Here is a 12382-nt window from a genome sequence, read left to right on the forward strand (position 1 = left end):
GTTATGATGTAGCCTTGTAATTCCCAAGAGGGAGTTACGGCAGTAATGTCCTGACCGAATTAGGTACATTCCGCTGGCTTAATTATGTGATTTTGAGGTCGGGGCGTTACACTCGGAATATACTTTTAAAAATATTTTTAAAATATAAATTTTAGATAGAAGAGTCCAACTTGTCGCCCACGTACATTAATCTCCCGCACAAAAAAGACTTTGGATATTTTTTGTATGTCATTGACTCATTGGCCTTTATCCCCTTTAAATATATTGAACTTACGATGTGATGTATGACATACTTAAAGAGAAATATAGGTTATAAAAATATAAAATTGTAAAAAAAAAATTGAGTTTAAGATTGTAAATCGCAAAAAATATTTTTTTTTAAAAAAAACGGTCCAAGCCCGTCCAAATCCGGACCGGACCTAATTTTTTTTTATCCGGGTCCGGTCCGGTCCTCGGTCCGTGAATTCTGAAAATTCCGGTGCATCGGTCCAACCGGTTCCGGTCCAATCCAATTTTGACTTGTGCACACCCCTACATACAAGTATGTAGTAGTATGTTAGACTCTGTTGTATTGGACTTATTTTGACTGAAGTTATATTATCTGAACTTATCCGAACTTATTTTATCTTAATTAAACTGATTTGTGAGTGAAAATGTCTGAAAAAACTTATTTTTGTTGAACTATATTATCTGAAATTAACTAACCTATCTGAATTTATTTTGTCTGAAATAAGTCAAAATAAATCGGATAGCCTTAGCGACGATAACAATGACGAAGTGATTGTGTCGATTTTCCCATATATAACATGGTCACTCAGAAAACTGGAAAACTTTTAAAAAAGGAATAAAACTCCCTTTAAAAAAGGAGTACGAGAAAGTACTCAAGGAAACTTGTTGCTTGGGAATATAATATGATCCATTTTTTTGCCTCTCCATTTTTAATATACCGTAAAAATCAGTTGTAATTCAGTAAATTAAAACATTGTTGGATCATTGTAAATAAATTGAAATCAGTATACACCTATTTTAATATATAGAGATACTCCCTCCGTATTTATTTAAGAGATACACTTGATTGGGCACGCGTATTAAGAAGAAAAATTGAATGAAATAAAGTAATAAAATAAGTGGAGTTGGGGTAGATATTTTAATAAGTAAAATAAGTGGGACCATGTCATATTAGAGGGGTGGGGGTGTGAAATTATTTGTTTAATAGGTTGGTGGGACATAGAATATATATTAGATATATTATTTAATTAGATGGTGGAGTTGATAAGTTACTAAAAATGGAAAGTGTATCTCTTAAATAAATACGGCCGAAAAAGGCAAATGTATCCCTTAAATAAATACAGAGGAAGTAATTAGTAATCAATAAATATTAGATGAAATGAACATAGTCAATTATAGGGTTTAGACATTCAGTAAATTTTTGACTAGGTCAAAATAGGTACTCTATTTTTTTTACTTTGAATTATTTTTCTCTCATAAACATAACCATTACTTATTCAATACAATTTCTATGAACTACCAATATGACAACTGAATTAAAATCAAGCTAAAACTAACATTAAAATGGAATGTATATATGGATTACACATTTACACATGCTATAGAATTCTACGGAGTATATCTAATCATGCATATGATTCATTGATTCCCTCCCCCCTCCCTCATGCTGCCCTGAGGGGGGCTGTGTCACTCTACAGTGACACTTCGCCATAAGAAAAATAGATTTCTTACTGCTGCTTGTTTTTGATAGTAGATTGGTTACTGCTTAGGTTAATATAAATAACGGATTTTTCATGAAATGCCCCCGAGGTTTGCCTTAATGCACCAAATACCCCTAAACTTTCCAGAATGCACCAAATACCCCCGAGGTTTTAAAAAATAACACAAAATACCCTTAATGAGCATTTTCCGTCCATTCCGTTAAGTCTCCGTTAGCGTGAATTTACTTTTTTGCCCTTTCTCAACCATTTTCTCTACTAATCCTAATATTAACACTTAATTATATCAATTAAAACTAAAAAAATTTAATTAACTATTATTTTTTAAAAAAATCAAAACTTTGGGCTTTCTTTCACTTATACTACTCTCTTCTTTCACGCCATCAATCATCAATTCATCATCATTATCATCTTCTTTTTCTTCTCTTCCGCTACCATTAATTGCTTCGTTGTAGGCTAAGATGATGATTTGGAAGCCAACATTGCTCCCCCCTTTCTGCCTGGAACGAAGCCCACCTCTCGATCTCCTTCCTTGGTGCACCACCGGGACACAATCCACCCATAGCCACCGGGATTGTTGGGCGGTGGTGGCTATGGGTGGACTGCGTATGTACGACGAAAAACATGGCTGAGAGGAGAGAGGGTAGTGGTGGTGGAGCTTGGCTGGGAGCCTGGGAGCTGAGGAGAGAGAAAAGAACACCCAGCTACCACCGCCCATGTTCCTTCTTCCCTCTGCCATGGAAATCGCCGCCCAGCTACCAAAACAACGCCATTGCCCTTCCTTGTCTCTCCTCTTTCTCCCAAAACCCAGAAAAAATTCACCCCAAAAATCCAAAAAACACACAAAATTATCAACAATCACACAAAATCGATAAAGCAAGCACGAATTTTGTCAAAGAAACAAACAGATCGTATACATTTCCGTCAATTAGCGACGCAAACTTCCAAATTCGAGAAATTAACGCTTAATATCTGGGAAGTCGGCAGGTGTTTGAACAACAAAATAGAAAGGTACAACTCCATTAATGGGTCCAATTTTCCATATGAACTTATGTAGGTTTTGGGTGTTGGATTAATTATATACTTCTCCACTAATCATTCATTTTTGGAGGGGAGTAGAAGTTGAGTTTCTTGGCGAATTGCGGGTGTTGGAATTGTGAAGGTGGAATTGTGAAGGTGGCGAATAGAAGGGAAGAAGAAGGGTTAATTGATTTTATTTTTTTGGGGATAATTGATTTATTTTGGGGTTAATTGATTTTTTTTTTGGGGGGTTAATTGCTTTAATTAAGGGTTAAAATTTAATGTTAACGGAGACATAACGGAATGGACGGAAAATGCTCATTAAGGGTATTTTGTGTTATTTTTTCAAACCTCGGGGGTATTTGGTGCATTCTGGAAAGTTTAGGGGTATTTGATGCATTAAGTCAAACCTCAGGGGCATTTCATGAAAAATCCGTATAAATAATGTAATACGTGGTAATAGTTTGGGGTGGGGCCGGGCTGGGCCGTGGGTCCTATAAATCTATAATCCGGAGTATATTATATTGACTGTCCCAAAAAACTTAGTGTTGTTTGTAGAGAGAGTTTGGGCCGGTAGTGGGGACCAATAATAGGGATCAATGTGGTGGTGTGGTGCTGGTGCGAGCTGCGGAGAGGAGAGGAGAGTAGAGTAGAGGAGATGGAATAAATGAGTAAAATGAGCAAGCATGGATGGCACGTGGGAAACTAAGAGGGCTATAGAATCTTTGACATCTGTCCAAATCCACAAGGCTACATCTGTCCCACGGCTGTTCCTGTGACGGCGAAAACGGCGGAGCTCTTCTGTGCTCTAGCCGTGTTCGGGATCACGTGGACCCTTCAGGATTTTTGGAACTGGGCCCACCTTCTTTTCCTTTTTTTTTTCTTTGCCAATCCGAAAATAATGTCCTTCCTTAACTCGACCAGTGTTGATAGTTGGTGCCTATAAATCACCCCTAACCTCCACCGTCTTTCTCATCTTCCGTCTCTCTCGTTTTTCTCTCTCCTATTTCTCACACACACAAACAACTCTGCTCCATCTGCAAAAATGACAAGACAAACTATGGCACCCATTACCGAACCCAAAAACTCAAATTCGACAATATTATCTCAAAAACTCTCCTCTGTTTCTGGGAAATACATCACCATACCCAACATACCAATGTGTGAGAAACATCTCCTCCAAGACCTCGACATCAATGGCGGATCGTGGGTCGATTCCATGCGTGCTTCGTCCCCTACCCACCTCAAATCCATCACTTCTCTCACTCCTTCTGCCTTCCCACTAGTAAGTATCATATATTACTCATTTCATTTCTCAAAATTCTGTTAATTAGTTAAAAATACTAATAAAAAGAGTTGATCAATGTTTTAGGAGTTGCCATCCGCTCTGGACATGTTCAAGCACATAATCAACTCATCTAAGGGAAAGCAGATTGTCATGTTTTTGGATTACGATGGTACTCTGTCTCCAATCGTCGACGACCCTGACCGCGCTTTTATGTCGGACGCTGTATGTTTGACAAATTACTCATTATTATTCAAGTTTGTTCATTGATTTTCGATTTTGATTTTGGATTTGTTTGTATGAAAATATATAGATGAGAAGTACTGTAAGAAGATTGGCTAAACATTTCCCAACCGCGATTGTAAGTGGGAGGTGCCGAGACAAAGTCTACGACTTTGTCCAATTGCCAAAGCTGTATTACGCTGGAAGCCACGGTATGGACATCAAAAGCCCTGCTAATAAAGGCTTCAAATATCCCAAGGTTCGTTTTCTTATTTCAAATATATGTTTTATATGTGACTATTAATTCCCAATAAAATTACGTATGTTAGTATTAACGTCGTTTTTTTGTACTGTATGTGTTTTTAGAAAAGTCAAGAAGTAGTATTTCAACCAGCTAGTGAATTCATCCCTATGATTGAGAAGGTCAGTTAATTTGCTCCTCTTTCTAAGTATTATTTTTTCCATTATTAAAAGAAAAAATAATGACATTTGACGGAAATGGATAATGATGTTTTAGGTTTATAAAACGCTTTCGGAGAAAACAAAAAACATACTCGGAGCTAGTGTGGAGCACAACAAGTTTTGTTTGTCTGTGCATTTCCGTCGTGTTGATGAAAATGTACGTATATTCATTATTAACCAATGACTTATTATTATATATATTTTTTTTTTAAATATGAGAAACTAACATTTTGATGGATTAAATAATGCAGAAATGGAATGAATTAGCTCATGAAGTAAGGTCAGTGCTCGAGGAATACCCAGAACTCCAACTCGCTCAGGGTCGTAAGGTAAATATACTAGAAAAATATAGAGCGGATAATTGTGTGTCTTTTTTTTGTTAAATGAAAAATATAGAGAAAACTTTTTATTACTCCGTACTTCAAATTAAATCAGTTTTCGCCAAAATTAAGACATGTTTTATGTCTTCTAACATACGACTAAATAACAGGTGTTTGAAATCCGACCAACCATTAAATGGGACAAGGGAAAGGCACTAGAATTTATTTTAGAATCACTTGGTAAGTTATTATTTTTGTAAATTTCACTATCACTTTTTATTTATATAATTAGTTTAATATTCTTTTGGAATTTTATGATTGGCGAGAAAGAAGCTGACACTTGTTACTTTGTTATTTATCATAATCATATTGAGAATTGAGATATATTTTTTTTGTCATCTAACGAGTTGCAATTTGACTTGTTAATTAAATTGTGCTACAGGATTGGCTAATTGCAAAGATGTTTTCCCTGTTTATATTGGTGATGATCGTACGGATGAGGATGCATTTAAGGTATCCTATGTTCGAAAATGATAAAGGTCGCAACATGCGACCTTTAAGCCGTGTCACAATGATGACATGTCATGCTTATGTGTCATGGTTTAAATTGGAAATTAAAGCATTTAACTTATATAACCTATTATACATGTTTTATAAAAAGGTAGAAAAATCTTAATATTATAATTTGTTTCCTTCTTTACGTCGAATACCTAATTTATATATTTTCATAGTAAAAATATTAGATTGATAGTAAAAATAATCTGATGATGCATAGCCTACGTGGCGCGTATATGTACCAATTAAACTCCGACACGTAAGATTGCGACAACTAAATGTTGTCGCAACTTGCGACCTTTATCATCATCCTCCTATATTTCTTAATTATTCCTTAATCAACGTCTCACGTACTGATCTATCATGTACATTACTAATTAGTCATTTTTAGGTTTTGAGAGACAGAGGACAAGGTTGTGGCATACTTGTATCCAAGATTGCCAGGAAAACAAATGCGTCGTTCTATTTACAGGAACCACCCGAGGTGAGTATAATTAACTTAATACTGCAATTATCAATCATTTTTAATTTCATTTGTATCTTACATCTGTACTAACAAAAGGTCTTACACGCACAAGTTGTAAAATAAATTTATTATATATCAGGATAACTTTTATCCAATTTTTATTTTTTTACCATTTTTTTATAACTTTTATATTATAAAAAAAAAAGTTGATGGATAAAAACATTTTAAAAGCTTAAATACGGAGTAATTAATTTTATATATTATTTGTGATTTTGAATAAATAATTTTTATACACTAAAAATCTAAATAACTTTTACATGTATAAGTGTAATTTTTTAATATTTTAACTTGAATTTTACTCGATGTACAATATTTATTTATTATACACTACTTATAAATCAGAATTTATGATATCCTAATATTAATAACCGTAGTTGAATTATTTGCGCAGGTGATGAGTTTTCTACAACGCTTGGTGAAATGGAGGCGCGAGTCGTTAAAGAGGAGGTTTAGGCTGTAAAAGTTAATATAGTTTGGCTCTTCCCAATCTAAAAGTTGTACATAGGGGGGAAATGATGATTATTTGCTTAGGACAATTTAGTAGGCACTAAGGAAGGAGAGAGAAGGGTATTTAATTAATTAGAAGATTAAAGTTTTTGTAAAAAAGAAAAGCCCCAAAAATGAGGGGCCCATAATCTGTGATGTGAATGCCATGCATAATTATTGGCAAGAAGCCACTAAGAAGGGTTATTAATTAGTTAAGCTTGTAGAAAGTACCTTAAACTACAGGGTACAGTGTTTTGTACATAAATCAATCTTGCTAATTTGAAATATATATTTTCATTTATACAAATTGTTAGGTTGCCATTTTAATTTTGCCACAATTCTAGTTAAAACTTAAAAACTACTAATGTAACATAAGTCACTAGAATATTTTTTACTCCGTAATACGTTATGACGTATTCCTGTACCTTCTCAACGCTCGCATTCATGAATATAAGCTCAAATGTTATCAAATATGTCACTGTTTAATTAAAATGAATGATTGAAAAATATCAAATTAACCTCAATCAATCCTTTTTTATTTCTCTTTTACAATTTTTGTATGTCCCACAAAGCTTGCTCTGATACTAAACATATTTGATCCCTATCATTTTTATCTTTATCAATTTAAATTTAATAAAATATTTTAATACATGGACAAACAATAAGGGACAAAAAATTACGAATTAAGTAATAATTAAACAAATCAACATTATTAATTAACTTCAACAAAAGCGGGGACCACAAAGACAGATGAAATAGAAGAGTCTCTATGATGGTAAAATAGTTGCATGTGTATCATTCATGGGTCCATGACTAATATCTCCATGAGTCTATGTTCTACAATAGAACAAACTACTCCTTAACGAATAACGACGACTTCGGAAATAGTTACATTATTATCACGATTTTATTACTAGGCAACAAATGGGGCTGAATTTGGTAGGGAGAAATCGTATTCGATCCCTCGCAATAATAATTGGGAGGGTACTGGAACCTAACCACCCAGAACTCGCCCCGAATCCGGATTAACCCTAAGGGTAAACGGGTACTAACACCAAAAAAAACAAATGGATTAAAGTGACGCAATATAGAGTATTACTCCATTTATTCCCGGAAGATTTCCCTTAAGGCCTCAAGTCATGTTTTGTTTCATGAAGTTTTATTTTTGATAAACTGATAAAAACGATAAGACTAAATAATAATATGTGAAAATAAAATTGCGATCTTATGATAAATTTTAAAATAAAGAAACTATATTATGGTCGGATTAAAATGATAAATGAGAGAAATAAAATTGACGAACAAAGCATTATGAATTATGATGATGAATTACTGGGATAACTATGTCAATGAAACAAACAAAAAGTTAATTACTCGGATAGAAAGGCAATGATATTTTGATATATATGCATGCATGCTGAGTCAAAAGAAAAGGACTCCTTTTGATATCTTTATTGGATTGTTGTTATCTCTCTTATTTTTTCTCTTTCTTTGTTTTGCTACTTCTCTTTCCGCCTGCAATATGCCAATTTCATCTGCTTTAAACTTTTTTGTCCGATCTATTTATGCATTCTATAATTGGAATAAAACTATTACTATTTTTATCATTTCTTCTTTGCCTTTTACTGTGGTTTGAACGAAATGGCCTGGAACTACGAAAATGATAAAGGTCGCAACATGCGACCTTTAAGCCGTGTTACAATGATGACATGACATTTCTATGTGTCCTTATTTAAATTGGAAACTAAAATAGTTTACTCATATAACCTATTATACATGTTTCATAAAAAGGTAGGAAAATCTTAATATTCTAATTTGTTTCCTTTTTTATATCGACTAACTTATTTACATATTTTCATAGTAAAAATATTGCATTGATAGTAAAAATATTCTGATGACGCATAGGCTACGTGGCGCCTATATGTACCAATTAAACTGCGACACGTAAGATTGCGACAACTAAATGTTGTCGCAACTTGCGACCTTTATCATCATCCCTGGAACTATACATCTATACAAGTATTTTTCTTTCGCTCATTTGTAGTTAATAGGAATGTTTTATGATCAAGTTATATATCTAATGCGAAGTATATGCTTAACTCGATTTGATAATTGAAAACTTGTAAACTATACTAACTACGGAGTATGTCCTTTGTATAATTATCATATATTTTCCCTTTCTTAATTTAAATTTTCGGTTTAATATCTTGAAATAATAGCACTGCAAGAAATTATACCATTAACGACGGGAAATCCTGTCGCTAAAGGCCAGGGCCGTTTCCGACAATTTGGAGGCCCTGTGCTAAATACAGATATTGGGCCCCTAAAATTTTTACGGATAAGTATTTAATGTAAAACACATAATTATTATATGATTATTATTTTATTTATACAAAATATAGAGTCAAATTAATAATATGATTTAACTATTAATATTATTTTACTAGATTTAGCCCGTGCGATGCACGGATTTTATAAATTTTTAAATTAAAATAAAACTCTTATATATACTAAGTGCTATATTTTATATATTAGATTAGATTGTTATTTTATTTTGGATAGATTTCATTTTAGATTTATTTTTTAATTATTAGAGCATTTGATTTGGATGTAATTATATATATATATATATATATATATATATATATATATATATATATATATATATATATATATATATATATATATATATGCGTAATATTAGTAATTATTTAATAAAAATATCTACGTGCAGTGACACCTGATTATTTATCTACATGGCACTCGACTTTTTTAATTCAAAAATAATTTTGAAGTCTTATTTTTCATTTGTCGAAACCATTAGATTTCCTACGTGGTGCTCTAATATTGAATTAATGTTTGATTTTGGATTTAATTTTATTTTAGATTAGTGTTTGGTTTTTGATGAATTTTATTTTAGATTTATTTTTTAATTATTAGAGTGTTTGATTTTGGATGGAGTTGTATACATTAGTAATTAATTAATTAAAATATATATGTGGCACCTAATTAATTATCTACGTATTACTCGATTTTTTTAATTCAAAAATAAATTAAAAATCTTATTTTTTATTGGCCGAAATCATTAGTAATCATAGGTGTTGCTCTAATATTTCAGCAAAAATGCCTCCTTTATATATATTATTTTATTTATACAAAATATAGAGTCAAATTAATAATATGATTTAATGTTTTATGTGGGTTAATTTTAGAAATGAATGAAAAAAGTTTGATAGCCATGAAAAAGCAAAAAAAAAAAAAAACAACAAGAGTCAAGGATCGAACTCTGGTATCCTCTCCCACACTTGTTACCCCTTACCAACTAGGAAAAATATCATAAATTGTTTACTAGAACAGCGGTTAAATATTAAAAAAAATTCTGGGAGTTTAACCAACACAATTTCGTTTGGGCCCCAAAAATTATGTGGCCCGGTGTTGTAGGTCCGATTGGACCGCCCTTTAGTCGGCCCTGCTAAAGGCCAATAATCATTGATTAATGACGGGATTACTTGTCACGAACCCGTCATAAAAGGGGGCCGTCGTTAATGGAAAATTCCGTCGTTAATCCGTCGTAAAAGACATTTGCGACAGTTGTTGCCGTCTTTGTTTGGTTGTTAGCCCCGTCGCAAAAGGTTTTTGCAGACGAGATTTTTAACCCGTCATAATTTTATTTTATTTGACGGGAAAATGTAGTTTTTCATTCAATCAAAGCCTTGTCCTCAAGGACAATGGGGATAACATCAGGTGGGCATTCATCCATCCACACTAAGGTCTCCACAAAGGTGAGTGAAGCTTTGGCTATGGCATGAGCTGCCCTTTTACATAAACGTTTGGCAAAGTTAAAAGTACAGGCTTCAAAAAGATTAGCTAAACTAAGAATGTCTTTCACTATCATCTGAGTAGCAGATAGCTCCTGCGAATTCCCCTTGAGTAGCTCCACCAGAGTACTGCAGTCTGACTCGAGCACCACTTTCCTATACCCTGCATCATACGCGTACCGTAGGCCAAAGAGGGATGCTCTTGCCTCCGCTTGTTTTGCTGGTATTATCAGTTCCAATGCACTCCCCCCTGACATGACAACATCCCCTTCACAATCACTTACTATCATCCCCAATCCCACCCTTCCACTCGCTATTGCTGCGTCTGTGTTGACCTTCCACCACCCTCGGTTTGGTGGCTTCCAGACCGTATTCGCCCCACCCAAATTCACCACACTAGGCTCTTCTCGTGTTCCTGCCGCCTACTCCCCTAGGTACCTAACCATTCTATCACATTGTATGCGAGGGTCGCATTTCTTTCGTTCAAAGACCTAGTTGTTACGACTTCTCCATATCTGCCAGATGGCCATCATGGCCAACTCCCATGCTCTCTCCACACTGCATTTCTTTGCATAGTGCTCACACCATGCTTGAAATCCCATCTCCCAATCCTCCATCTCAAGGCGTAGGGGAGATAACATCCATACCACTTTGGCTTCTTTGCATTGTAGCAGTAGGAGTGTAGTTGTTTCACACCCCTCTCCACATCTAGGACATGTGCTATCAACATTTAATCCTCTGCTAGCTAGCTTATGCATCGTAGGGAGTCCCCCTTTTGCTGCCCTCCACACTGCATTCTTCACCGTAGGTGGGACCTTTTCTTTCCATATTCTTTTCCAGAGCCATTGATGCTCGTCTGATGTCAAGTTCCCACACCCGCACACTTTCTCTGAAATTCTCTATGGTACGCACTTCTTACTGTAAACTCTCCACTCTTTGAATGGTTCCATGATAAAACATCACATTGTGCACTTTCCATCACTGGAACCTCTTTGATAGCCTCTATTTCTTCCTCCGTCAAAACCCCCCTCAAAGCTTCCATATTCCACTCGCCATTTTCGTTCCTCCATTCTGCTAAGGTGCTATCCGCAAGTTCCACATTTGGAATTGGGGAAAAAATATGCCCACCAGGGAGCCTTTGAAGGAAATAATGCCCTTGGTCCAAGTATGAATTAAATGATAAGTCTAATAAATGCGGTTCAGTATTAATTAACAAGTTAATAATTCAGTGAGATCAAGTGAGCTGAATGCCTAGCTAGAGGCCGCTTCAGTTCAAGTGGAATTAATAATATTAATCCACAGCTTACTCTTGACTGAAACCGTAGGGTCACACAAATAGTACGTAAACGGATCAAGTATTTAATGGAATTAAATACTCCATCTATGGATATTCGGAATCGACGGATCTTGGTTTCAGTGGGAGCTAAGATCGTCAAAGGCAAGCAAATGAATACTCCGGAAACGATGATATTACCGAAAACGGAAATATGGATCTTATCGGAAATATAAATATTATCCAAGTCGTAGATGTTGCCGGAAACGGAAACATGGTACGTATCGGAAAATATTAATAGAAATGGAAATATTGTCGGAATCGGAAATATTGCCGGAAACGGAAATATTGTCTGAATCGGAAATATTATCGGATTAGGAAAATAATTCCGGAAACGGAAATATTAAATATTTGTTCGAAACGGAAATCAATTCCGGAATCGGAAATATTAAATATTGTTCGTATCGAAAATGAATTCCGGAACCGGGAATTTAATCGGAAGCGCATCGTACGAATTAGCATCGGACGAGGCTTGCTAGACGAAGGCCCAACACGAAGCCAGGCCCGAGCCCAGCAAGCCAAGCGCCCAAACACGGAGCTGCCACAGCCTCGCCAGGCCCAGCGCAAGGCCAGGCCCAGCAAGGCGCACACGGGCTTATGCTCGTGGGCTGCGAGGCAGCGCCTGCTC

The 12382-nt window shown here is 35.0% G+C and overlaps 2 protein-coding genes across 3 annotated transcripts; one reads left to right on the forward strand and one right to left on the reverse strand.

Moving 5' to 3' along the window:
* The first annotated feature begins 3384 nt into the window (after window positions 1-3384).
* LOC110795584 (probable trehalose-phosphate phosphatase H) lies at window positions 3385-6910 on the forward strand. Of its 2 annotated transcripts, none has more exons than XM_056840808.1 (10): window positions 3385-4032; window positions 4120-4257; window positions 4346-4513; window positions 4621-4677; window positions 4772-4873; window positions 4968-5045; window positions 5207-5276; window positions 5479-5549; window positions 5973-6075; window positions 6509-6910. In XM_056840808.1, the coding sequence occupies exons 1-10, from the start codon at window positions 3793-3795 to the stop codon at window positions 6568-6570; spliced, it is 1089 nt and encodes a 362-aa protein (XP_056696786.1). In that variant the 5' UTR covers window positions 3385-3792; the 3' UTR covers window positions 6571-6910. The 2 variants fall into 2 exon arrangements, with proteins under 2 accessions (XP_056696786.1, XP_021856294.1); XM_022000602.2 differs by having other exon boundaries at window positions 3398-4032; window positions 5983-6075.
* A 3390-nt stretch (window positions 6911-10300) lies between these two features.
* On the reverse strand, window positions 10301-11463 carry LOC130470085 (uncharacterized). The gene is made up of 2 exons (XM_056839664.1): window positions 11341-11463; window positions 10301-10843 (listed from the first exon to the last, which is right to left on the reverse strand). Exons 1-2 carry the CDS (start codon window positions 11461-11463, stop codon window positions 10301-10303), a joined length of 666 nt encoding a protein of 221 aa, XP_056695642.1.
* Between the last annotated feature and the right edge of the window lie 919 nt (window positions 11464-12382).

Source organism: Spinacia oleracea, chromosome 3 (assembly GCF_020520425.1).
Source record: "Spinacia oleracea cultivar Varoflay chromosome 3, BTI_SOV_V1, whole genome shotgun sequence".
In the NCBI taxonomy this organism is placed as follows: domain Eukaryota; kingdom Viridiplantae; phylum Streptophyta; class Magnoliopsida; order Caryophyllales; family Amaranthaceae; genus Spinacia; species Spinacia oleracea.